General features: G+C 42.2%; 2 protein-coding genes across 8 annotated transcripts in view; one reads left to right on the forward strand and one right to left on the reverse strand.

Annotated features, from left to right (window-relative positions):
* Window positions 1-25409, forward strand: METTL21C (methyltransferase 21C, AARS1 lysine). 5 transcript variants are annotated; one of them, XM_083808063.1, is made up of 6 exons: window positions 1-411; window positions 14705-14850; window positions 21569-21729; window positions 22541-22683; window positions 24211-24328; window positions 24599-25409. In XM_083808063.1, the coding sequence occupies exons 3-6, from the start codon at window positions 21579-21581 to the stop codon at window positions 24991-24993; spliced, it is 807 nt and encodes a 268-aa protein (XP_083664189.1). In that variant the 5' UTR covers window positions 1-411; window positions 14705-14850; window positions 21569-21578; the 3' UTR covers window positions 24994-25409. The 5 variants fall into 5 exon arrangements, with proteins under 5 accessions (XP_083664189.1, XP_083664186.1, XP_083664187.1 ...); XM_083808060.1 differs by lacking the exon at window positions 1-411 and having other exon boundaries at window positions 10990-18162; XM_083808061.1 differs by lacking the exon at window positions 1-411 and having other exon boundaries at window positions 10990-18019.
* The window catches only part of TPP2 (tripeptidyl peptidase 2), a 48754-nt gene continuing 47261 nt past the window's right edge, over window positions 25359-26851 (reverse strand). For all 3 annotated transcript variants that reach the window (XR_014574561.1, XM_083808036.1, XM_083808037.1), the window contains one exon: window positions 25359-26294. Coding sequence is in view for 2 of the 3 variants with exons in the window: in XM_083808036.1 (XP_083664162.1) it covers window positions 26205-26294 (90 nt within the window). In the remaining variant the exon portion in view is untranslated. The remainder of the gene's footprint in view (window positions 26295-26851) is intronic.

Genomic DNA, 26851 nt, shown 5'->3' on the forward strand with positions numbered 1-26851 from the left:
GGATGAAATTAACTTCCCTTTGGAAAGTCTAGCACAAACTCAGCCTTTAAGCCTCGTTAAAGCCCTATTTTGAGAGCTTAAATAGTATTAAATTTTGCAGGAGCCTCATGCCACGTCTGTGCAAGGGGGTCAGGCAGAGTTTGTTCACTGTGAAGTAATGTTTGTGTTAATAGTTACAGGTGGGGTGACTGGGAATCCATGCCTGGAAAGCCTGTGATCTTGCTGATTTCGGTGCCCTCTCTGGAATGCTGTGAAAAATCTCACATGACGGCTTTGAGGGTTGCTGGATCTCTCACCGGTCAGCTGCCCATTTTAGAAAATTATTCTCTGGATATTCCCTGGATGGCAGAAAACCCCATCACAACAGCATTTAGAAGGGGAAGAGCAGAGGAGCTGCAAAACCGGACAAAGGTATGTCTATAGTGCCTTCATTTCAGATAAACCCATCAAAAAACACTTTTAGGCTAGTAGTATAAAAACACTAAAACATTGGGGCATGAAGCTCAGCTTGTGCTGTTTCTTCATTTGTTTCTGGAATAGGTTTTGAAGTCCAAACTGAACCCATGCTCCCATGGGTAGTTAGCCAACAGTGCTTAGCATAATGAGCTTAAAGGTGTGTCTATAGGGCAGAAACACATATCTAATATCTACCTGACATCCTGGTCCTTTGGGATCAATCAATCAGCAATATATATATATATATACACATAAGTCTTTGTGCAAGGGATACTGCATTTACAAAAGGCATCTAAGTGTGAGACCTAGGTAAAACGTGTGTAAATGTGACCACAGAGGATCCCCTCATGCACTGCAAAGTTTCGAAGTAACCTCAGAAAATGCCTGCATCTTGTCAGGGCTGCATGTGTCAGCAGTGGTGTCCTAGCTTTGAGCATTCAGAAGATGCAAAGTAATTCAGAAGACAAAGTAATGTCCCCAGGGAACATGTTTTTTTAGAGGTACCCCTCAGACCACGCTTAATATACAGTGTCAGTAGGCAGTCATGCGACAGCTTGAGGTAGGACGAGCAAGGGCTAGGCAGAGCAAAGAGCTTGCTGTCTTGATTTGAGACCATGTCCGAGGCCGTATTTGAGGTAAGAGCTGCCTAGGTGTAGCACAATGCTCTTCTGTGCCCTCAAGGCCCACTTTTCCCTAACTGCTTGCAATGTGTATCTGCGGAGGAGCCTCCCACACTATCGTCCCAATGTCCCAAACTGTAATTTGAGGGTGCCTGGCCCAGTAGAGTGGTTGACTTCAAAATAATGCCAGAATATGATCAAGAAATTACAGAAGGGGGAAGCAAAGCAGTGCTGGGTGTGGCTGTGAAGGAGAGGGCCGAGAGCGTGAGGTGACCTCGCTCTGAGCTGTCCACAGGCCGCAGAGAGGGATCCGCAGAAGCCCGCCTGAATCATGTCCCATAGCCCCGGTTCCCTGGCTGCACTCTCCTTCCCTGGGCAACTGAGCACCCACCGTCATGTTCACATCAGCCCCAAGTGCTGTTACCAGCAGGCCAGGAGCCTAGAGAGGCCTTTGTCACTTGGCAGGTAATTCTAATGATCAGTCCGGCACCTGCCCCTTCTTTCTTTTTCCTTTCTAATGTGTTTGGACAAAGTTCTTTGTTGTGTCTGAATGGGGTCAGAGGGCTTCCAGATGGCCCCTGCAATCGAGCTTTTTCTTAATCACAGGAAGGCTTGTGCAAAACTTTGTGCTTCTGTAGAGACCTGACAGGGCAGGGCTGGACTCCCACTGATGAAATGATCCTTCAGAAGTTCATTTTCCTTCTATTTTCCTCTGACTTCCAGAAGCACAAAGCATGTGTTTCAGCTGAGACGAGATGTCCATGTCACACTGGAAGGTGAAAATGTGAGGTGATAATCCTTCAGCTTGCCTGCCAATCTAAATGTCTGCCTGGGCCTCCTCCCACTTTCTTCTGTATTTCTTAAATCACAGAATCACAGAATCATCTAGGTTGGAAGAGACCTCCAAGATCACCCAGTCCAACCTCTGACCTAACACTAACAGTCCTCCACTAAACCATATCACTAAGCTATATCACTAATGTGTTGCTTTAAGACATTCCTGTACAAAGTCTTGCTGAATTCAGGGAACTGAATGGGCAAAAAGCTAGAAAAAAGTGTATATATATTTTTGCCTCTGTAGGTCAAGTTTTCTGCCCCCTCTGTTTTCTGCATCAGCTTGCTGTGGGGTCACAGGAGCAGGAGGGAGCAGTGGGAGCAGCCTGGCCTCTCACATGGCAGTAAACTTTGTTGCCAAAACTTAGTGAGTCACAGATGTTGAACAAGACAGTTTTAGCTTTTGATAGTGCTAGGCACTTTAATTTCCCCATTCTCATCCATTAGCAAAATCTTTCTGTGCATAATGCCCCTTGTACTTTGGAAGAATATCTGCATGTTAAAAGAACCGCTTGTTTTCACTTTAATGGAAACACATCTCACCGTAATTTCATTTATATCATAGTTGAAAAAAAGAACCCCTCTCCCAGGAACAAAAGTCTGTCAGGATAACAGGAGGGCAGCATTCACTTTTCCCTTGGTAGCAAAGCTCATTTTTTCCTGTAATTGGATGTTAGCACCTCTGACACTATGACAGATATCACAGACGATGTCCTGGCATCATCCCAACTGATCCACAGTGCAGGCTACGGCAGTGCTGTAACTTGTGCTCCTAACTTCAGGTTTCAGTTTCCCAAGGAAGGACCATGCCAGAGTATTTCCTCTTTCCTCTGAGGTGTGGAGAGAAGAATCAGAGGAGTGTTGGCCTGATGGTCTCTGGCTGAGTCAGGTGGCCTTTGCATATTTCCCAGTGCCATAGGGATCCTGCTAAAGACTTAGAGATCCACATCACTTTGGGGCTGCCTGAAGCTTGAATATTCACCTGCATTTGAAAATCACTGCACATTTTGGGTGTATGACAATTGCTTTTCAGTGTTTTTGTTTGTTTTAAAGAAATGTGTGTCTGCATGCACATATGTATGTAGAGTCCATGTACACACATATGCATATACATATTTCAACCTAAACTTAACTTCTCTTAGGCATATGTATAGACAGAAAGGTTGACTGGGATATTGGAGCTACTCCAGGAGGATGATAAACCTTAAATGCATTAGCACAATGAAGATTAACCCCAGTGTTTTGGGATCCTTCTGTACTGTAAAGTCAAAAGATTTTAGAAAAAGCTGCTCAGGAAGGCAGGAATAATTGGTAGATGTAAACTTGTAAAGAGCTTCAACCTCTGACAGAAATAAACATTCCCAGGTTCTTTTAAAATTAGAAGTAATCATAAATGTGGAGTGCCCCCTAACAACACCTGCAGCTAGTAAACAGCTGCTTTCTGGGTGATACTGACCTGAAGAAGGGATTTCTTAGAACTAGATCACATCCACATCAGATCTCAAGGAGTTTGCTTCTGGGGATCAAGGTCAAACATAAGCTCTTAAGCACTTCCATCACTTCAGCATGCCATGTGTTATTTGATGCTTACAGCTACACATTCTCAAGTGATAAGCCACATCTATGACACCATGAACTTCACTGAATTAAAATTTGGGGCACTGCACTAGTGAAATAAAAACAATTAACTTAGTAGGCCCAGTTTTTATAGCAAACTTTTTTTTTTTCCTAGCAGGATTGTGTTTCCATTCCGACATGATTGGGTCCCTTTACACTGGCCTGCTTTGAATCAGAAAGATTATGCTGCCTGTATATTAAATTCTGGCATTCAAAGGATTTATCACCTCTCTATTCTCCTTCCCTCTTTCTGAAGGGGGAGATGAAATCCCTATCCTGATGGGACATCTGCAACCGCATGGAATGAAAAGACACCCTGTGGGCCTTCCTGGCACAAAGGACCCTCCCATCACAGTGACACTTGTCCTAATGTTTTCTGGAGTAGGGGGAAAACACAGCAACAGCTCAATGAACATGCTCAGTACAGTTTCTATATGTCCGTTTCTGGGTAGCAGGTATCAGAAGTGAAACTGGAGCTTTTACCCTGTCTGAGGGGGTGAGGTGGAGTACCTGATTTTTACCTAAACAGCTGCCCAGAGCTGGGGTTAGGCAGATTCCCTGTGCTGCACCAGCACAAGATCCTGTGCAGGTGGAGGCAGGTGGAGCCTGTAAAGCTTCCTTAAGGTAACAGCTGCAGCTGTGAATTATGGCTGGGATTGCTATCATGGTATAATAGCATAATTGATTTTTTTTTTTTGGCTGTCCAGTGCCTAAGAACAATAGCATATTGTTCTGTTACCTGTTTTTGTTCATAGATGATGCAGAGCGAGTTGTTTTATCAAGTTTTGTTGGAGTGGTTTCAGCATCTGATATGTTGGTGGTCTCCAGCCCTTGGTTCACATCCAGACTGCTGTACACAATGCCTTCTGACACTGCTTGTGAGGACAGAGGTGGAAAAAAATAAAACCAGAGCCAACTGGGGAGTGTTCAGAGTACCACTTGTTACTGATACTATGAACCATGGAAAGATTGTTATGCTAAGTGCTTTACAGGCAAATGGATATGGCTGAATCAACAGTAGACTTGAGTCAAAAAGAGAAAGTAACTGAGTAGAAAGATAAAAATAAATAAAGCAATTGCTATGTACCAATTCAGCAGGCTTGGAAGGCCCAGAGTCCCTCATCTGCTGAAGCCATGCTGCACTGTACATGCAGCAAGTAGTGCACCTGGGCACCTCTTATACATATTTAAGTTAAATTTTGGCTCATTCTTGGTTGTGACTTTTCAGACTGACTCCCTGTTCAATGTAGGCAACTGATCATGGTGGCTGCACTCTCAAAATGCCCGACACAGGTACCTGGGTTAGGTGTTGTGACTGCATCTCTCCATGGGTTGTATGAGAAGCCTTGGTGCAGCAGTCCAGCAGGAAGAGAAACTTGAGTTATTTACTGCTTTTTTGAACTAAAAATGCAGTAATAGCCGTGATAAGTAACGAGGCACTTAATCAGAGGTCTAAATGCAGGTCTTTAAAGCAGGGAGAGGAGAAGATTAGAAAATCTCCTGTTTCTTTGAACGGAGTGTTTACTGGAATAGAAGTACACCATCAGACTTTTGCAGCCAAGAAGTGAGGAGAGTGTCCTGGAAACACAACCGGGGAGGGGAGGATGAGGAAAAATGGGTGAAGGAGAACACTTCCCAACATCTCTATTGCTCCCTCATGTGAATAACCTGGATCCAGGTCCTCCTAAATCTGCTTGGAGAAGGGGGTGCTGCAGCACTCCTGCAGAAGACAAATGAGGCCCTCAAAACCCAGGCTTCAGTCCCAGTGCACAAGTACCCCACTGAGTTGATTTAAACGAGTCAGCTGCAGGACTCTCGGCAGGACTGGAGCCTGCGTGTCGGCACAGGGTGGTGAATGGTTGTGGGAAATGGTAGGGGAGATGTGGCTCCTCTTCTTCCTCCTTTATTTCTGCTCCCCTTCCCTCTGCTCCCCACCGCACGGTCCTGCTGTCTTGTGCTCTCACTCAGGTGCTGCTGGCCACCGATGCACGTGCAAAACTTTCTCCTTCTGTGGTGCTCCATGAAGGATTTAGTGGGTCAGATCTAGGATCGAGTGGTTGAAGCTGCACTGTTGGACTCGGGAGGATCTCAGGGTTCAGTCAGGACTAGGCCTGAGCTCATTAGGCCTTGAAGACTGCAGGCCAGAAATACCTTGTCCAGCTCCGGGTGATGGGCCCCGAGACCAGGGTCAGGAAAACTCACTTATCCTGATTCTGTGCTTTGGCAGCTGCTCACCGGTCACAGGATGCTAAATTTGAGCTCAAAAACCCATCCAGGTATCTCCCTGCCTGACCCCCGCTTGTCTGCGGAGAGATGTCAGAGAAAGGATTTTGGCTTTGCCAAAAGGCCTGGACTCCTGCCACTGTTTCTTCTGGGTGATAACCAGAGCAGGTTCTCCTGGCACACACTGGGCACCCTTTGGTTTAACCCCACGTGCTGAGCCAAGTTCAGCTCTGGAAACAAGGCCGGGGCATGCGAGGGTCCTCATGTTCTCCTTCTTCTCACCAGTGGGAACACAAAGCTGGGCAGCTCCTGGCCCACTTCTGTGCTGCCTTTGATCAGTTCTGCAGAACCCAGGTTGTAAAGAAGGGATTTTCTGGAGACAGGTGACACTGAACATTTAAATGCTTCCAATAAATCAGTAAGAATTGGTAGTCGTAATGGAAAAATTGAATACCGTATTGGTATTCAGAGACTGGAGAAATGGAACAAGCACAGAAACTCTCTTCTTCAACAGCACATCAGCCCAATGTTGTAATTAGTATTACATATAACATATAAAATACCTTATAATATACATAGTACAATATACCATATAAATAAATATTATATATCACTATTATGTTTTATTATAAAAATATTATTTCCCTCTTATATTTACCTGGTAGTTTCTGATTTTTCCTCTTCTGGATGAGGCAGACTGTTGCTATCATGCTATCTTTATGATTTCTAACTTGGCTTCTGCAAATGAAACCAAAAACCAGTCCTCACTTCACAAACATGTGGTCATGCTTCTTAAATGAAACAGTGTGATGCTCAGAGTATTAAGGCTGTAATTCAAGTTGCTGATCACAAAGTGCCCAAGTCATTTTTCTTTCAGGATATTGCCTTGCACTGAACTTGAAGATTGACTTACAATTTGTTGGGCCATCCAGGATATCTGTTACTGTTAGGAAGAGTGATTAGGAAACACTGGCAAGGCATCCTCCTAAGTAACGTGTCACTATCGGTAATTTTAAATAAAAAGATATTACAAGCGACCAACTTAGCTGTATGCATGTTTTTCCTCTGCTGTTTATTAACTATTGCTTAGTAGCAAATGAGAATTTTGATGTTTTGTTAGCTGTAATTTAAGACCAACAAATCAAAGAACCTGGTTCAAGGAGCTTCTGAGCACTGAAGCACGTTTTCTCCTCTTCAGAGCAGTACAGGCAGATGTTAAATTAGAAGTTAGAAGTGCAGAAGTAAACATTTAAAACTCTGTGACTTAAGTAGTATGTTTGCAGAAACTGACCCCTTCAACAGAGGCTATTTTTATTTCATCAATCATTAAAGAAAAAAATTAAAGTGGTGTATTTTGGAAAGGGCTTCGTGCTGCTTTTGCTACTTCCAGTTGACTCTGGTAGCCTCACCAATTGCCATCCTGGTCCCAGATAGCAGATGGCTGAAGAGAGCTGTGCTACAACGCTCAAAACAGTCGTGCCAGCATTGCTTTTTGAAGATGCATTTTATCACCAAGAACTAAGTGAGTGACTAACTGGTCCCAGATTCTCCTGTCAGTAGAGCAGCAGGGAAACATTTTTCTGGTCAGATGACATAAACCAGTGATATGGAGATGGGGTCTCAGTGGCCAGAGAATGCTCTCAGAGGAGCTGTTTTTTCTTTTACAAGTGTACTACAACAGATCCAACCCATTAGATGGTAGCCTTTAGAAAAGGGCACTTTGTGGTTCAGTGTTGAAGGGAAGGGCTTGAAATGATGGAAAACTTGAATGTGCCTAGGAGAGTTGATGAGAGGGAGTAGAGGCAACCTAACTCTTATTAGCAACTTCTTAAACCACAGAGAATGTCCTTTCTCATGTTTCCTGCGCAGATGCTGAAGATAATTCTGAGTCTATAAAACTTTGCTAGATATAGCACTGTTTGCAGGGGCTCATTCCAAGCTGAGGAGTGAGCACATTCTTTTCCGGTCTTCAGAGTGCTGCAGTTTGGAAAAAACACTACATGCCAAAGCAAAGTTTCCCTCCATGTTGTCCTCGGTCAGCGTGGATGTCTGCAACAGTGGGTGACATAAACACTTCTTAGTTTAGAAATAGATTACTGTTTTGAAACACAGAGGGAGATGGGACAAGGGTAGTGTATCTGTTTACCAATGTTATTTGTCCCATTTAAATGAATATTTTTAATTTAATATTGCTAAGAATCACAATTTAGTGCAGAGAACACTTAACACTTACTATCCACTGTGAAACTTGTTGGCTTATAAAGTGTTGGAACTACTTGCCATATAATTTTGGGTCTGGCAAGGCACCCAGTGATGTGGTAAGGTGACAAGTTATCCCAGCTCGTGATCAAACGCATCTGCAGTTGTTGTCATTCAGCAGGGCGTTTACGTATATTTTTTCAGTTTAATCCTGTTGAATTTAATGAGATTTGGAATACCCTTAATTACTGTGCTACACTTGAGTGATCTGATGTAGAGCTTCATCCGGAGGCTATGCGACACCCTGCAAATCTGATCTGACCCTGGCACCCAGGTCCTGCACCTGTAATCCACTTTTTATTGTAGACCTCAGTAAAATGAAGAGTGAATCCCATTGGTGGTCCTGAAGGGCAGGTTAGACAAACCTCTGCCAGGAACGGTTTAGGTATGGTTGCTTCTGCCTTGGTCTGGAAGAGCGTCCTTCTACAGGCAATTGCAGCCCAATTTTCTGTGGCTTCTAGGAAATCATGTCAGATAATGGTTAGACTGTTACATGAACGATAAATACAGCTACTAGCTAGTAGTCATAATTAAAAACAATGACATTTATTATGCAGATTTTTCTGTAGCTCTTCCAAAGTTTACCTAGATATCTTCACAAAGAGAACACTGGAGGCAAGAGAATGGTTTCGTGTTAGAAAGAAAGTCCTTTGTAACTTACTGATTGAGAGAACATCTTTCCATACAATTTTACCTGTTATTTCTCCCAAGTGAGACAGAAGAATGTCTAAATGACAAATGGCCATTTTAAGTCCCACTTGGGTAGCTAAATCCAAACCATTCAACCTGTAAATTGTACTCCAAACCACCGCTTGACTCTGGCAAAATCCACCCTCTAACTCTGTTTCCATGTGTAAATATGTCTGTCTCATCGGTTGCTGGTCGTAGTTACAATTAGTCAAATACAAATGCTTCTGTCCAGAGACATGACTCAGCGGTTTTCCTAGGAAAATGTTTTTTTTTTTTTCTTTTCTATTTCATGTTTAAAGTTGAAGACTTAAGTTTAAATCTACCCCTCTTTATGTCATTGTTGCTGACTGCCTGGCTGAAGGCAGCTCACAGGGGATGCTCAAGCAGGGTTCAGTTACTACAGGACAGAGTGTGAAAAGCTGACTTAAAAATAAACAAAACGAAAAATAAAAATAATCAACATGAAAGCTGGACCACTGTTTTGGGAGATACGGAAAGATGGTCCAGAGGCAGCTGCACTCATAAATCTTCTAAGTGTGCGTAAAAAGGAGCTTTCAGCGCCACAGCTCTCATGATCTTGTCTGTGAGATCTACTGCAGGGGGTTAAGCTATCTTCCCTAAAAATTACCTTAAATCTCTCTTAAATTGTAGCTGTTATTATGATTAGTGGACATTGGTTGACACAGTCAATGGAGCCTGGAGAATGACTCAGATGCCCTACCAGCACGGATGGTCATCGGTTCTCCTAACATTGGCTCCTTGGTGCTATTTGATACTCCAGGGTAGACGAGACATCTACACAGGGTGGCAGATATGATGCAAGGTAAAGGAAGCCCATGTTCTTTTTGGTGCAGCAACAGGATGCCAACCGGGGTAACTCCACAACACCTAAAATAGCATCAGACATCTGCTTTTAGGCAACTGAATCATGGTTTTAGGAATGGTTCCTAGCTGAATTGGTTATGCAGAATGTATCTTCATGGACTAGAGCGAAGCTAAACCCCTCAAATTCAGGTGTTCTCAGCTGGAATTGAATCTTGTCCCTAGAAGAATTGAGTGGCCTAAATACAGTACCTGGTGTAAGGCTGCTGGGTGCCAGCCACTGCTGCAGGAGGCTGTGGGTCAGCACACTTCATGTCAGGGCAGCCCGAATGTCTCTGGGATGGGAAGAAGGACTCTGACGATGTACTGAAGTACTGCTTTTGTGCAGAAGTATTTTGTGACACCTGTCTCTCCATGACAATTTTGTACTGTAAACACCACTTTCTGCCTTAAAAAGCATATTGATGCTGAAATTTCCCTTTTCCATTGTGCAGTTCCTTGTCCTGGTGATTGTGATCAAGTAACGTTATCAACTGCAACAAGAACCCAGGATTTAACATTCATATGTAGCTGGAGAGAGATATCTCAGGTCCCCTTTTCAGTCAAACAGCACAAATTTGTGTATTTTACTTCGTGATATATTCAGTGTTTTGAGATTCTGTTTTGATATCAGCATAGACTTTACAGAGCAGCACTATGTGCCCCGATAACTGAGTAACTCCAATAAAATTTGTCATTCAAGAACTCGTCTCTTTCTGCTGGGCTTTTTGGGTGAGAGCAAACTTCGGCTCCTGTGCACAGCAGTAATGGGGCAGGGAGAGCAGGCAGCAAGAGGGATCCTGCCCTGCACTGGGGCTATGCTAACCAACATAATAGGGTCCCCCTAGGAGAGGGGGGAGAGCGTGAATGTCTCACCACAGGTAACTGCTATTTACGGTGTCTTTGCCAACTTTGCGATGAGATTTACTTGGCAAATACACAGAGTTATCTTTGCATGTAAGTGCTCTTATATACTCCTGCTTGTGAGTTTGTCTTTCCATTGTGAGATAGTAACTCACATAGCTCTGATCTCTTATTTTGTCTCACTGAGCAGGTGTGAGGATGACAAACTCACTTCCAGCAAACCCTTAATGTCGCGCTGCCATTTCACGTCAGGCAAGGAGTAGCAGGGATAAAAGGTGATCTCGGCGCTGAGATGATGAAAACTTTCCATTGTCAGTTCCAAGCACAACCATGTGAGCAATACAGGGTTGTAAAGACAACAGCTAAAGTCAGACTGGTTTGGGCAAAGCTGTTATTTGAGACCCCTGAGCCCCATCCCAGCTGTTTCAAAAATGGAAGCTTTCAATTAACAGTTCACACTGTGACAGGCAGCAGACACTTCAAGTATTTTCCTGTTTGCAGATAAAAGTGAACCTATCTTTTGTATCATGAAAATAATCATTTAAGTTAAAGGAATAGATTCCGCCACCTTTCGATCGCAACACACCGTATTTAAGCCAGGGACTCTGTAACATCAAAATTCAGAAGCATCATTTTAAAAGAAAAAAAGAAGAGCAGTTTTAGTGCAAATCAGGAGGCTACAACTACAAAAACACCCTGCACATATGCAGGGTTTCTGTTTACAGCAGGTTGCTCTTCCCTTGTACTTGGTTCAGTTAAACCAAACCAAAAGCTATCACCAGCACAGGGAATAAATAAGTAGCAACCCCTTTGGAAAAAAAATCCTTAATTCGGTGTCTCAGAAAATTTTTGCAGCTATAGTGGGATTCTTGTAAAGGATCCCTCCCGCTTCAAGTCACAGAAGCGAGACTGGGGACTGAAGGGTTTACACGTGGCTTGCCTAGGGTGGGAGTGCTTCCCAAAGCTGGGCTATATTAATTACTGCTGTGGGTGCTTCTTTTACTCAGAAAGAAAGCTGTTAGCTCATCAACGCTGATCCTGTTTTCTCCCTGTGGGCCAGATCACATTTTGGCCAGGCTTTGCTGAACATGGAGCTGCTGAAGTGCAACAACTGCCTGGAGTGGCTGAAATGTTCGATCCTGGACGTGGGATGAAAGAGACACATCATCATAGACGAGTCACGCAATGCAAACCTCAGTTTTTGTTTGCTTGTTTTTAAAGTCCTTGTAGGTGGCAATTGTTGCAGGGAAAACCTCAGCTGAGATGGTGCAACTGCTACTCAGTCTTTAGAAGAGATGCACTGCTGAACAGGCGGCAATTAAAACCGACACAAAACTATCACTCTCCAATCAAACTTCATAACTTGTGTGTGGATTACTGCAGGGGAAGGAATTTTTTGGTTGTGCCAGGGCACAAAGGCAGGCATCCCACCTGCAGTGGCAAGCTCTGGGGAAGAGGCAGCGTGAGGACGGGACACACAAGCAGGTAGGTTTGCAGCACCGGGTGGCATCTCCTGGCATTGCCGTTACTGTAGCACTGGATAAGCCCATGCTCTATTCATAGAATCATTAAGGTTGGAAAAGAACTTCAAGGTCACCTGGTCCAACCATCCCCCTACCACCAATGTCACCCACTAAACCATGTCCCTAAGCACCACGTCCAACCTCTCCTTGAACACCCCCAGGGACGGTGACTCCTCCACCTCCCTGGGCAACCCGTCCCAATGCCTGACTGCTGTTTCTGAGAAGAAATGTCTCCTCATTTCCAACCTGAACCTCCCCTGGTGCAACTTGAGGCCATTCCCTCTAGTCCTATCACTAGTTACCTGCGAGAAGAGGACGACCCCCAGCTCCCCACACCTTCCTTTCAGGTACCTGTAGAGAGCAATAAGGTCTTCCCTGAGCCTTCTCTTCTCCAGACTAAACAACCCCAGTTCCCTCAGCCGCTCCTCACAGGACTTGTGTTCCAGGCCCTTCACCAGCGTCGTAGGCCTTCTCTGGACACGCTCCAGGGCCTCAATGTCCTTGTTGTAGTGAGGGGCCCAAAGCTGAACACAGTACTCGAGGTGCGGCCTCACCAGAGCAGAGTACAGGGGGATGATCACCTCCCTGGCCCTGCTGGCTGCACTATTCCTGATACAAGCCAGGATGCCGTTGGCCTTCTTGGCCACCTGGGCACACTGCTGGCTCAGGCAAGCATCGACCAACACCCCAAGATCCTTTTCCTCTGCACAGCTTTCCAGACACCCTGTAGCCAGGTAACTGCTGCTAACGATGTGTGTGGCACCTGGTGGCTCCTTACACAGCATGGCCACCCCTCCTCAGGCCTCTCTCTGCACTGAAATGCTGCCATCGTGCTCCACAAACAGCTTTTAAAAATGTCTGTTTTCCCCCCAGGTAGGCTCAAATACTGAGAGACCCTGATATATTTTTGTTTTTAACTGGAATAGAGTCATGGAGTGGTTTGGGCTAGAAGGCACCTTAAAGACCATCCCTCCACACCTCCCACCAGACCAGGTTGCTCAAAGCTCCACCTAACCTGGCCTTGAACAATTCCACAGGTGGGGCATCCACAATAGGTAAACAGTTCATTAAATGCCATTGCCCTTTTTTAGAATGCCTACCCGCTGGGTACTTTATAGTAATAAATATAAATTATTATTAGGAGGAGGAGGACAGGTGGATGCAGAAAATAGCTACCTCCACCATCAGAACTGGGCCACTGTCTCCCCGTCTGGGATTGTGTCCTCCTTGGGGGCCACTGGCTTGCAGTGAACCAAGCGACCCCCTCTTTTTGGCGCTGCTGATGGGGAGCAGTTTTAGCCTTGCAGCAGTAGTCATCCCAAAATATCTTTTCTGAATAACCTTGCAGAAGCTGCCAGGCAAATATTTCATAGCTTTAAGTATTACTGGTACTTTCCAGATAACGTAATTTGGCTTTCTCCAGGCCATTCCTATCACGTTATGCACATACAACATTACTGCTAGGGCAGTGGGACAACAAAAGGTTTGCCAAGCCCTGAAGCTGTGCTGCTGGGACGTCTCGCCTCACACCTCCCCTGCACACACCAATGTGGTGGGGCAATATGAGGAAACGTGCCCAGATTCAAGGGTCCCTCTGATTAAAAAAATAAATAAAAAAATCAACACACAAAAAATGGCCAAACTCTCCCTTCCCTTCAAACAGCCAGACTTCGCTTTATGTCCACAAAAGGCAACAAAGCCCAGTTTCTGTTTCTGTAGACCGACACCTATTTTCTGAAGACTGTTTCAGAAGTCCTGAAGAAATCACAAGAGCTCTGGTGCCAGGAGCTCCCCCTTTAGCAACACAGGAAGGCTTAACTTTGAATTCTGATTGTCGCAGGAAGAAAGCTGAGGGCTAAATATCCAGGTTTTCATCCTTTTAGACTTTTATAGAGCAAAGTCAACACCTTATTTCTCCTTAGGAGACAATCAGTATGGGTATTCCCGTGAAGCAGGTGCACAGCAAGACGCAGCAGGCCAACCAGTGCTGGATGCAGAGCCCATTTACAGTTATGGACAGCGGTTACAAACATGCGACGACAGATGTGGGAGCTTAATGAGTTTGAAAAAATAAGTATCAGCAGTCACTCAGGATCACATTCTGCAGTTCTTGGACAATGCTGCTGAGCTTTAAAACATATTGCATACTGTAGCGCACAGATGTTGATCAAGTCCAAGTGAATCTGAAGGCTTCAAGCTACCCCTTTTGTACCAAAATTCATTATATAAATGAAAAAACAAAACATAATACCAAATACACAATAGCCATCTTATGGCTATGCCTGAGGAAATGAAGTCTTCTGATTTGTCACAGTTCAAGGCAAAAATCCCACTGACTTCACTGACAGAAATTTACTTTATGGTCACATTCTGACATTTTCACTTCAGTTTCAGTATCATCATTAGGTTGGAGGGCTAACTCGGGTACAACCCTGCTTTGACTTGCATTTGATTTTTGATTTGCATGCACAATAGTTAATTAAACAGACTTTCTATTGACCTTTGAATTTGTACAGTTGAGCTCATCCTAACTAGGTTTATTAAAAACATTGCATTCAGGTGGCTGCCAAGTCAACAGGGACTCTTCTGATTCTTTTTAATAAGGTCGAGTTACTCCTACTAATGGTCTGCAGAGAATGTAATTTCTAAATACTTAACTCCGGCTGCAAAACTAATTGCTTAATCGCAATTTTGCTTAAGCTACTCATTAGTTGTTCTCCTGAAACTACTTTAAATCCATTTTTGTCTTTCTTCTAGGGAAACACCACACTTTTCACAAGTGGAAGGGAAGCAAGGAGACTCTTAAGCTGGGTCCTGTTACTCAGCCATTCAATCACCTCTTACCACAACTAAACTCTCCCTGACTTCAGCAGATTTACCTGAAGAACAAGGACTTGCCGAAGGTAACCCCCAATTAATTTAGTTTTAATGTTACAACATTAAGTCAGTTTCTCCCCTGTGTATATAGTAACTAGCCCCAAACAGATCGTGTAAAGGCAGCCCTGCTGTAAAACTTCCCGTTCAGTAAATTAAGACCATCACAATCCTTGCTCTATAAAAAGCTCCATGGAATTAGTTCAGGATCTCATTCCTTGCCATAGTGAAAAAAAATAGCAGATGGCACTGAGTCCTCTTCTGAGCAACCAGCTGAGAAATAGCAGAGGGGGCCAGGGAGGTAAGAGAAAACCCCACAGCAGTGCTAAGAGCTCCTCGGTGAAGGGTTGAAATTCTTCCCAAGCTTTGAGGGAGTTCAGACCTCAACTGACAGTTCAGCTTCAACAACTCCATTCCCAGGGAGAAGGGATCTTCTGACAGGTGGGGCCAAAAAGCAACGAGGAAGAGGGTCACCATGGCGGACCCTGCCCTAGTGAGAGCAGAGCCACCCAGACATCAAGGGGCAGGGGGATGACTGAGGTCAATGAGGAGAAGCAAACCAAAATGATCCCCTGAAGGCAAACAGCTCTGGGTTTTGAAAAGCTGAAAAGTAACTCTGCTGAGAGGAGCAGAAGCATGTGGCTGATTTTACACCAGCCCTCACTAACCAACCCCTGAGTGCAACTGCGCTGTACCTGCACGACCTGTAGTAGGTCACTTAACGGGCCTGTGCCACGACAGGAGACACTTACAGAAGCTGGATGAAAACCTCCAGGACAAGGAAATTAGAGGAAAATCAAACTTTGGTACTTCTGGTACCACAGCACAATGATCCCCTGAGTGGGAGCACAATTTTAAGTAATCGTCTGGCAATGCTCGGCCTAGCTTTCTGCTTGAAGCCTCTCATTGCATTTTATGTGCAAATAAGATTAACCCTGATGAAATTAGCGTGTAGCATTAAATCAGATAAAGAAGAAGAAAAGACAACAACTTCCTGTCCTGTTGTTTTGGACAGCATTACATATTTCATATCCACACAGACAATAAGGGAGATTTTTAAAGCTATAAATATGAGCAGGTATTTTCCCTGGGTCATAGATCCATAAGCCTGTGTTTGGTCATGTCATAAAGCAAACAAACAAACAATCCACAAAGATGCCTTATATACTTTTTTTTTTTTCCTGTGGATCCTGCTTTACATTTGCAAAGAGTTCTGTCCTCCCAATAAAATCAGCACTTTTATTATGCAGTATGCAGACCATATGATTATTTATGACAACTGCCATGGGAAAAACTAGCCGATCCACAGAGGAGCAAGTTCCCAAAGCAGTTTATTCCTGAGTGCTGTACATCACGTGAGGCAAAAGGTGGTGGGATTTATAACAGTTTATACCCAGGTGAAGCATTCAGGCAAACATCTGAAATCACATTCTTCAGACCTCTGCTGTGCTCAAAACATCAAGAGCCTCTGGAGATGCCACATCCATCCCTCTCCACAGAGGAAGCTGCCCACCTCAGCTAGATGAGTAAAATGCGGCCTGTGCCAAGCCAAAAGAAGATGTCTTTTCTTTAAAAATAATGGAAATGCTGTGTTTGATTTGAGGACCCCCTCCTGCACTGCTCTGCCGGCTGCTGTGGGTCAGGAAGGCCACCACTACCTCTGGGTGCTGGTGACTTCGCGCTGGGGCTTCGTCCCACAGCCACGGGGGTGGGAGCAGCAGCCCACCGGAGATGCTAACCTGGAACCAATGCCACCTCCCAATCAGCTGCCCTTCAGCAAACAGCACCGGCCCTGTCAGCACCACGCCTCAGACATTTAGCTAGCTGCTGACAGCAGCTAAGAAGCCCCTGCGATTTGGAGAATGCAAACATGCTGTCCACATCCAGAGAAGCTCAGCAGATGCCTACAGCAATAAAGGTGAGAAGAATCTGCTCTAGAGCTGGGGGCCCCTTGTTCTTCAGTCATTCAGCTGGCCTCTAGGGCCCTCCAGCAAATCCTCAAAGTGAGGGAGACCCTGAATTCCTACAGGGGCATAAAAGTGTTTTTTTTTTTTTTTCCCCCTCCTTATAAAAACCCAGCAGTCCCTTTATCTTTTTGATTACTGATACACTTCGGAAGGGTATTTTTATATAGCAGTCTCCAGTGCCACTAAGATCTCTTTTCTCAGTGACACCGAGTTTGAGCCTGTCTCTATGCATTATGTTGTACTTGTAGCACCACAGAAGGGGTGTTGGTCACTCTGACAGTGACGTACTTGCCTTTTTCCTTCCAATTTCCTTACAGTTCCTAACTCAGGACCACTTGTTTCCACGGCTTGTAAAGTCAGGGGGCTGCGTGAGATGCTCAATGAAGAGACACAAAAGTTAAATAGACTCAGTACCTTACAGAGTTACAGTCTAATAGAGTTAATGCTCGGTCTCAGGGATCAAAAAATAAAAATTAAAATATTAGATTTCGGAGAAAAAGAGCCAGGGAGCATTGGAGTGAGCACTGAAGTGTTTCACACAGTTGGTGTGACTGCTGGAGACATCCCGTGGCTGAGGCAGGAAATGCACAGCCCCATAGGGGGAAAGGCTCATTCTGGGTCACTCCCAAGAAGAACATTACCCAAATTTACCAGCTCTTCACCCAAAGATGCAAATCCTTGCATATTGAGCTTAATCTGCTTTGCCACCCGCCTCTCACATTCCTACTGCCCACCCTCAGTCATTCACCCAGGGGCTGTCTTCCAGCCTCACAAGTTCCACAGCTCCCCTCAAACTTTGCTACTCCAATTTAATTTCTTCCTAATAAATCTACTCCAAGAAGAGGGGAGGGCAGAAGCACAGCGGAGTGGTAAATGCACATAACCCTCCCATTCTTGAAGCATATAAAGGAATACACGTTTGGCTTACGCAGACTACACGGGAACACAGAGCCCCTGGCAGGAGCAGCCTCACGGCCCCGTGAACTTTTCTCCGCGCTTGAGCTACCGCCAAACAGCCACTGCTACTACTGCGCTACTTTACCCACGTTCAGGAGCTCACTTGGGTCAGGACTGCGGATCGTAACGCCAACACGAGGAGCAGACTGGAAAAACAGAGCAAGAGGTCGGAGGAGGCTGAGGTTTCGTTCCCGAGGCTGGAAAGCTTCGGAGAGCAAAGTCCAGGAGCGTTTGCGTTTCATGCTGCAGCTGGAAAAGAGTTTAGCGTGAGGCAGTAAGTGCCTGGTAATGTTGCTGTAAATAGCCCGCCATCCCCCCCACCGGCACAGGGCAATCCCTTCCAGGTGCGTGCCCCTATAAAAACCTCTGGAGCGGGCATCCTCCCGTAGGAACCTTCGGCGCCCTCCGTCGCAGCAGGTAACTTTGCCACTGTGGCCCGCTAACCCTGTCCGCAGCGTGTTTTTTTTTCTGCTGACTAACACGGGGAACAGGGTTTGCTGTATTCCTCGATTGCAGAGAGCCAGGCCAGCCAATGCACTAGGGCACACCCCACTCCTGCAATTTCATCAGGACTGACATTCGCTGCTGCTTTTCAGTATTTTGATGCATTTACCTTGTGGGCTCACATATGGTATAGGTTTATAGTGATGTTCCTAGCGCTGATATTTATTTCCTAGCATTTATATATATATATATATATGCACACACACTATATATATGTGTTATATACGTCAGACACCATATATGTTATATATATGTGTGACACTATATATATTTATATATGTGTGTATATATACATATATATATTATTCAGTGCATGGGAACATAAGGATATTGCATGAACCCAAGGAAACACTGATGTTTGCGCACAGCATGCTATGCCCTAACTCACAAAGAACACAGTGCAACTGCTTTTCCCATTGGAGCAGATGGAAGTGGCTTTTGCCAAATAATTCAGACTAAAACAGACAATGCTGTATAACTTTGTGAAAGAAATAAATGTTTCAGCCAAGCTGCATTCACAGCTGAAGTGGCACAGTATTGCTCACTAACCTACCTTTTCTTCCTTTTTTTTTTCCTCCCTCCACGTAGTCAGATTAAAAAAGCTCTTTCCAAGCAATGAAGGTTAAGAGGCAGAAAGTTTATTCTTATAGGGGGTAAGCTGTAACTGTAAGGTTTATATTCATTGTTCAATTCACCCTTTAGTATTTTATTACCTTGTTAATTTCATGTAACATTGATAAATAGACATAACTTTGTCAATTGTTCTCTTCCTCACGTTCTGAAGAAATCAAATGTGATTTTGTAAGCCATTTTGTTCATGACAGTTAAAGTCCATTAATGAAGTCAATACTAGTTTAAATACTTTGGAAACTACAAAGCTTAGATGATTTCCCTTCAGAATCACTTTGCAAGGAAATTAGCTGTGAACAATCAGAGAGCGCCAACAGTTTCTAAAGGGAATAGATTCTGCTTGGCATATTATTATTACTTTTTTTTTGTAAGATGTATCATTTTCAATGAAATATTGATCAGAAAATTGTCAGAATAGTAAGAAGTGTCAGTTCTAGTCACACAGCAGCAACTTGACCATCTTACACACAGGGCGTGTAATAATGCAGACATCACCTATGTGCAATGAGCTTACTCAACACTGACTTGTCTTCAGGTAGTTTGTCATTTAAAATAATAACACAAAGCTGTTCATCACTGAGCCCATGATGCTAATATACTTGAGTCCAGACTACACATAGTTTGTAGCTAAAAAGAAAACAACAAATTTTTACTTCAGTTCATGAAATGTATCATTAATAGTTATGGCAGCAGGCTGTATAAAAGAATAACTTTCTATTTGCAAAAGTTACACCTATGAAAAGATATAAATGCTATAACATCTAGAAGTCCAGCCATAAACCAAAGCCCATTGTGATAAGTGATGTATAAATGCAGAGCAAATAAACCCTTTCCCCCAGAACTGTCCTCTAGGAGCTCAGGCTCCTTAGGGACTTAAGGACCATTCCAGGCTCACCACAGTGTTAGTGTGATATGTTCAGAAGACTGTCTTCAAGTTAGTTTTTCTCCTGGCCACAGCAGTCATCAGTTATCACAGATTCTTCTATTTTCATTTCATACCTTGCCAATTACATAAGCATTAATATATTTTCCCAGAAATTTCCTATAACATTAAAACATGATCAGATTTTATTATAGCTCCAGATACGAAAAAAAAAGGCATTACTGAAAACAGGCAGTATACTTTTGAAAAGTGAGGCTGCATAGAAACCATTGCTGTTTTCTAAGGAGGCACATTATCAAAATTGGGAGGAAAAAAAACCAAACACGTTGATGCATGCACTCAAATGCCAGGGAATGCTGTAGCTGCAGCATTATCTTCAGTCTCCTACCTGCCTACCTCCAACATATCTTAAATTATATACAAAAGATATGCAGCCAGAACTTGTTGCTAGCTAGATGGAAGCCCTCTGAGGGAAACAAACAAACAAACAAACAACAACAAAAAAAAAAACACAAAAAAAAACACTTATATGTGTAAAAATCAAAGTGCTTTAAAGCATTCTGTTTTTTAAACAGTAGAGAATCACCGCCATAACTTTTGAGCAAATGCATTGCTACAGGAGTCAGAACATAAATCCTGTCCTTGTGAATAAACAGAGTAGCAATAAGGAATATATCAGGTATCAGTAAAACTGCAATGGTGTCAGTATCATGTGTGCAAATAAAGCACCCACACAAGTCAGCAGTCACTCTGCCCCTTAAAAAACTACCTGAAGGCACTGCTGAGCCTCCAGGACCCTGCCAAACCTCTCCCCCTTCTGGACAAGATATCCAGAGGAGCCCCCTGCGGTGTGATGCAACCCAAATTACACAACCCTGTCTGCAGGGCAGGACGTGGTGGAGAGATCATGCAATCATGCCTTCTCGAGAATGGGAAAAGGCCAGTCATGGATAAAACTCAGCATGCTCCAACCATCACGATACATGGGAAGGGTGAATTTGTACAGCCTCTGGCCAGAGGAAATCAAGATCCAGTTTCATTTATGTATGTGTGTATGTAACACTGATTAAAACTCACATTAAGCAAAAAGTTTCATCAGCAGTTTTGTTTCTCCCCAGGCAGATTTAGATCCATCCCTGCTCCCAGTCGCTAGCTGGTATCAAACAGCTCCTTATGATGCTGGGTGCTGCCCACAGGCACTAGAGATGCAGAGCTACATGACACATGTGCTGTTCTCCAAAGCAGCTCGCTGTTCCAATCTTCTCACTGCAATTATTTCCTAACTGCAATCTACGCACTCTGCAGTTTACTGCATCTCGGGTCAATTCAATTAGCTGTTCTGCAGGAGAAGGCAGAGAGGTGAAGGTAACAAAAGCAAAACCAAGGCAAATTAACCAGTTTTATCACAGGAACGCCAAGTCCTAAGGCATGGTAAATGACTTTGATAAGAAGTCTTAGACACTGAAAGACAGTTCACCTTCTTTAGCTGTTGCTTCAACCTGTATGAACACCAAGGAGCTCAATGTGCAAGGAGCTCACTGTTCAGACTGATTAGCGGTATCAGTTTAGTGACATTATGATAAATTGTTGTTGTTTGTATGATAAAATGAGAACTCTGACTGCATTACTAGAAACTGCTTATAGCAATTTCCTCCTGAGTGGGGATGCCACCTCTCATCATGGTGTTCCGCCCCCTCATTGTGCCATAAAAACAAAACAAAAAAACCCACCCAAACTACTCACTTTTTCCTCCCTCCTATATTATATGGAGTGCCCTCAAGCTTTTCCCTCCCTTCTCTATTTCAGCTTTTGTGCCATGATCTCCACACAGCAGCCACGGTTCCCCAACAAAATACAAAGAGTAATGGACTGCCAAACTGAGGAAGAAGCCTGTGAAGAGCAGTATGACTCTGAAAACTGCACTTGCAGCTCCACATGTGCATCATCAACAGCAGAATCCAACTCAGGTTTAATCCACTTTAAATACTGCTACGGCATGCTAGCATTGCATAGTTTCATTTTCCTTAGTCTTGAAATAGTAAATGTTACTGTCACTTTTCATTTTGAAGTCTATTTTTCTACTTCCCCCCCATTATCACATTAAATCTAGAAAAAAGTACTCTATCTCATAATTAATAAATATATTTTAAAAGGTCTCTGGATTTTATTTAGATATCTGAGGATTATTTCTCAATTACCATCAGAGAGATGATTATAACGTGCATTAATTGGGCTGGCACTATTGAAGCTGTGGTATTACAAAATTTCAACTCCTGCTAAACTGCTTGAACACCTACCATGGATTCCAGGCTGCCATCAATTAAAGTCCATGCAAGCCAAAGCAAGCTTTTTTGCCGCCAAAGTTAATTTTGTATCACCAACCATATCCTGCTAACAGGCTACCTGCTCTGATGAGACATGCTAACACAACTGTAGTACTGACATTTACTGAACAGTATATCATGTATTTCAACACATACTTAAAAAGTGTATCTCGCAACCCTCCTTTTGTGGACATATGGTAAAAAATGATAGCCACTAAAAAATGCTGCAATTTCTTCAATGTAAGATGTAAAACCTAAAGTGGAGATGTTTTACTTTTTGTAAAAAGAAGCTTAGCATCCTAGATCTCTATTGGTCCTCCTCTTCTTCTAGCAGGCCTATCAAGTTAATTAAGGTTATGAGTATAAAAAGACAAAAAAATGCTAAAATTTGGTGTTTGTATCTGCTGCATGTAAACACATGCATATAAAATACAAATTTCATCTTCTCTCACAGATTCACCAGTAATTCTTAAAATACTGCAGAACTGGGTTCCCAGAGTTTCCCACTACTTTGACAAAGAGCACTATACTTACGCAGGCCACCAGATCGTCATCCAGGAATCCATAGAACACTTTGGAGCAGTGGTATGGCCCGGGGTAAGTATTCAACACAGCATCCAGAAGGTTGACACGACAGAAAAGTCAGTCATGACAACGGCATACAAATCTTAATGAAGTTTCTTTAGATGACAGCAGAGGCTTCCTTGTGCAGAACCAAGCTGTGTCTTCAACAGAAAGCTTTGCCTTATGGCTAATTTAATACCGCTTGGACTAAAACAACTGTGACATGTAAATGAACAAATGGTAAATTCTGTTTAAAACGTGCACCTTTAAGTGGAAAGGAGAAAAAAAACCACCAACACACACATCTTTCTATTTGTTAACTGGATGCAGATATTAAAAAAAAGTGTTTGGAAACAGATGGATAGAAGTGTTCAAGCTTCTTCCATGTTTCCAGTCACTGCTGGGATGCAAACAATCACCATTACTAGAAGGAAAATAAAGAAGAAAAATGTGAGAGTTTGTTGTGAGAGATTACATAAAGGAGTTTAAAACAAGTATGTTTCTTTTACAGAACAGTCTGGAATAACTCCTTTGCAGTATGGAAAACCATACTTGCAAAGAGGTGTGCTCCGGTCTTTGCTCTCCCTGCTCTGAAAAACAGAATTTTATGCAGACTCAGAAATGTGTCTTTAATGGGAACAGATGGTCAACTGATGGAGACATGAAAATTAGGATTTCAGAATTTTCCAGATCCACATTTATTGAAAAAGCTCACAAAAAATGGCTGAGAATTTCAAAATAAAAAAAGAAGCGTATGGATAAGTGAAACAGTAGCTTATTTTGGTTATGTCAGAGCATCAGTTCTCAAATTAATCAGGTGTCAGAATGCAGATGGTAAAACTTTCCAAGAAAACCAAGAGTGGCACAAAGTGGCCTGGTGATTCATTAGTTGTCAGCATTCCCAGAGCAGGTAGTCAGTGTTGTATTATGAAAAGCACAGTAGTTCAAACAGTAACATCACTCCAAAGAAGAGAAGCAAAAGGGCAAGTTAATTTCTTTGGCATCTGTTTATATTAATTATGAATAGCAAATAAATTGGCTGTTTATTTTTTTTTTTTATGAACACCTGATAAGCAATACTTGTTCTCCTATGCAGCAGTAAACTGTCTTTGAAATTTACAGTATCATCAAGACAGGTGTTGAGTGGATAATTAAAAAAAAAAATCCTTTGCAAAAAAAGAGTTCCAAAAATCTCTGCTGAAGCCCAAATCTATTTTATGATAATAAAGTATAACAGTATTATAAACCATAACATGACTTTGTGCATATTGTTAAACCTCATTTGCTGTTCTGTGTACAGTTCACACCTGAACACTACCTGTCTTGAGCTGTGAGAAGAATCACAAAGTGTATAGATGTGTGTAGCAAACTTGTACCTCACAAAACCTGAAACTAAAAAGGAACTGTTTGATTGAATTCATATAAAGAACAGGACACAATGTTTCTTTCCATATTATCTTTATGTTACAGCCTTCGGTGTTTTCCACTGTATAAAAAACAGCATAAAAAATCAAATTAAATGTTGTGCAGCTTAACTGATACGTGATACTGATATTTTAGGCACTGGCTTTATCTCAATATCTGGAATCAAATCAAGAACGATTCAACCTCAAAGACAAGCAAGTTTTGGAAATTGGCGCTGGAACAGGCTTAGTTTCCATTGTCGCCTGCATCTTAGGTTAGTAAATTCCTATTTCCTTTGGATTTCTTACAAAAGATAACCTAGATCTGCTCCTGTCAGTTTAAAGCAATGAAGCAACAGTTGAAATTAAGACTGTTTGACACTGCTTTTTTAAAAAATGAAAGTTATTGTCAAATACAGTTTTGCTAATAAAGTAACTACCCTAGTTATTGCTGAGGGGAAGGCTGGGGGAGATTATACAGATAAAAGTTATACATAAATATGTTCAACTATATACCTATGAATTAAAACAAACATTTTCTTTAGGAGCTTATGTCACAGCAACTGATTTGCCTGAAGTTCTTGAAAATCTCTCATTTAATATTTCAAGTAATACACAAAATATGAATATCCACAAACCTGAAGTGAGAAAACTGGTATGGGGAGAAGGCCTCAATGAAGACTTCCCTTCATCAACTTACCATTATGATTTCCTACTGGCAAGTGATGTTGTATACCACCATACAGCTCTGGATCCCCTGCTAGCAACAATGGTGTATTTTTGTCAGCCAGGGACAGTATTACTATGGGCAAATAAATTCAGATTCAGTACAGACTATGAATTTTTGGAAAAACTTAGCAGTATATTTGATACAACCATCCTAGCAGAATTTCCAGAATCAAATGTCAAGCTGCTTAAAGCCACAGTAAGAGAGAATTGAAAAAAACAATTAACTGATTTTGATTTGTCAGCACCTTGCAGTTTGGAATGTGATATAGTATTATGGTGCACCCTCTGTGCATTTATGTCTGTAAAGTTGTAGTTGTATCTGAGTTTTGCATTATGAGTTACAAAAAAATGGGCAAGACAATGATACAGTCATTTGTCTTAGGTTCACATGCACGATTTTGTTCAAACAGACCAATTTCACTCCACTGAAAGAACAATGTTAGTAGTAATAAGTCAGTAGAAAGGCATTAGCAGAAAGCATTGATCTTCTCGGCTGCACTGAACTTCTGCAGTTTGTATGGTGAATTTCTGTTTCAGCAAGTTTCATTTATGTACTCTTGGAGAAACCAATACAACTTTTAGCTTCATTATTTGTTTTTATTAATTATAAAATAATCTTTTAAAGTATCAGAGTGCACATGGTGTTTTTTGATCTTCAGTCTTGCACATTTATTCTGTTGTCTTACACTTTTAACATTATTAAACATATATGTATAGCTTTACAATACCTGATTAAGATTTAACTGTCTGGCACTTTTATACACGTATCAGCCTGTCCTGATACTCAGCTTCACGTGGATTTTTGAGTTTGCCTGAAATCACTCCAAAATGAAAATTTACAAGAGCACCTATGAATCAGCAATTCTTAGTTACATGTTGTAACAGTTTGAGAGGTTGAATTTTTCTTAAAAAACAAACAAACAAAAAACCCACAAATGTAAACTCTTGCAAACAATACAGGTAATGATGTCCCATTATTTTAGTCTAATAAATAAGTTTTTAGCTACTCTTGAAGTAGCTTTAAGGCCTTCATACAATTGGAAATGAAATTAAGATCAAACATTAAAATTCATTTTACTGTAAAAAATACAGAGCTTTTACAGGTTTGCAGTTAAAATTAACAGTTAAGAACCTAACGTGCATGCAGTAAGCTTTTTCAGCCTAATTCCAAATTCCAAATCCTTCGTGTTGGCAGTTCTGGCACATCCATTGCCAGCAATGGGATGCACAATAAGGAAACTCCCTGATGACTGGAGTTAGGTTAACAGGTATTAAGCTGTACCCAGGTGCCTTTACTGATAAATACACACAATTTAATAATCAGCATTCAGCAATGAAAACATGCGTTCCAATAGAAAGTCAAACTTATCTTTTCATATCCTGCCTGTATAGAATCGCTTTCGGTTTACAATTGTCACTTTTCTAGAATACACAATAATCAGGTGGATACATGACAGGAAGCCAGTTTTCAGTGAAAGTTGCACAATGAGTCCATCCAAGTAACTTCATTAGCTGAAGAGAAACAAACATTAAAAAAAAGTGAGATGGATTTATTTAAACCCTTCCAACGAACACTGCATTCAAATCAACATCTTACTTAAGAAGTCTACAATTAGAAAGGTGAGACTGGAGACCTTTGAATTACTTAACCCTGAAGGGGGGAAAAAGAAAACCATTCCACACAATTTAGTCTTTCAACTTAATGCACAAATATTTTGTAGGACAAAATTTTGTAGGAGTTATTGTAATTCCTATTACTTCCTCACTTATATTCTACTAGCATTATTTGCAATTAATAATGCTAACAACTGCAGTGGTTAAAAATCAACACCATATGATTTAAATATACATACTTTTTTTGCTAAATTATCTCAACTTTTTTTTTTTTGTCCTACACTAAGTTCCAGAAGGTAAATCTGCTAAAAGTGATAATTAAAAATGAGATATTCTAGAAATAAAAAAAAATAGGCCAAACCACAAAAACCTGAATAAGGCTAAAGTGTTAAAGTTTGGCAAGTTCTACAACGTAAAAGATAAAAGGGATTATACCTCTCTTACTTTTAAACGCT

The sequence above is a fragment of the Anser anser genome (genome assembly GCF_964211835.1).
Source record: "Anser anser genome assembly, chromosome: 1".
NCBI classification, from domain to species: domain Eukaryota; kingdom Metazoa; phylum Chordata; class Aves; order Anseriformes; family Anatidae; genus Anser; species Anser anser.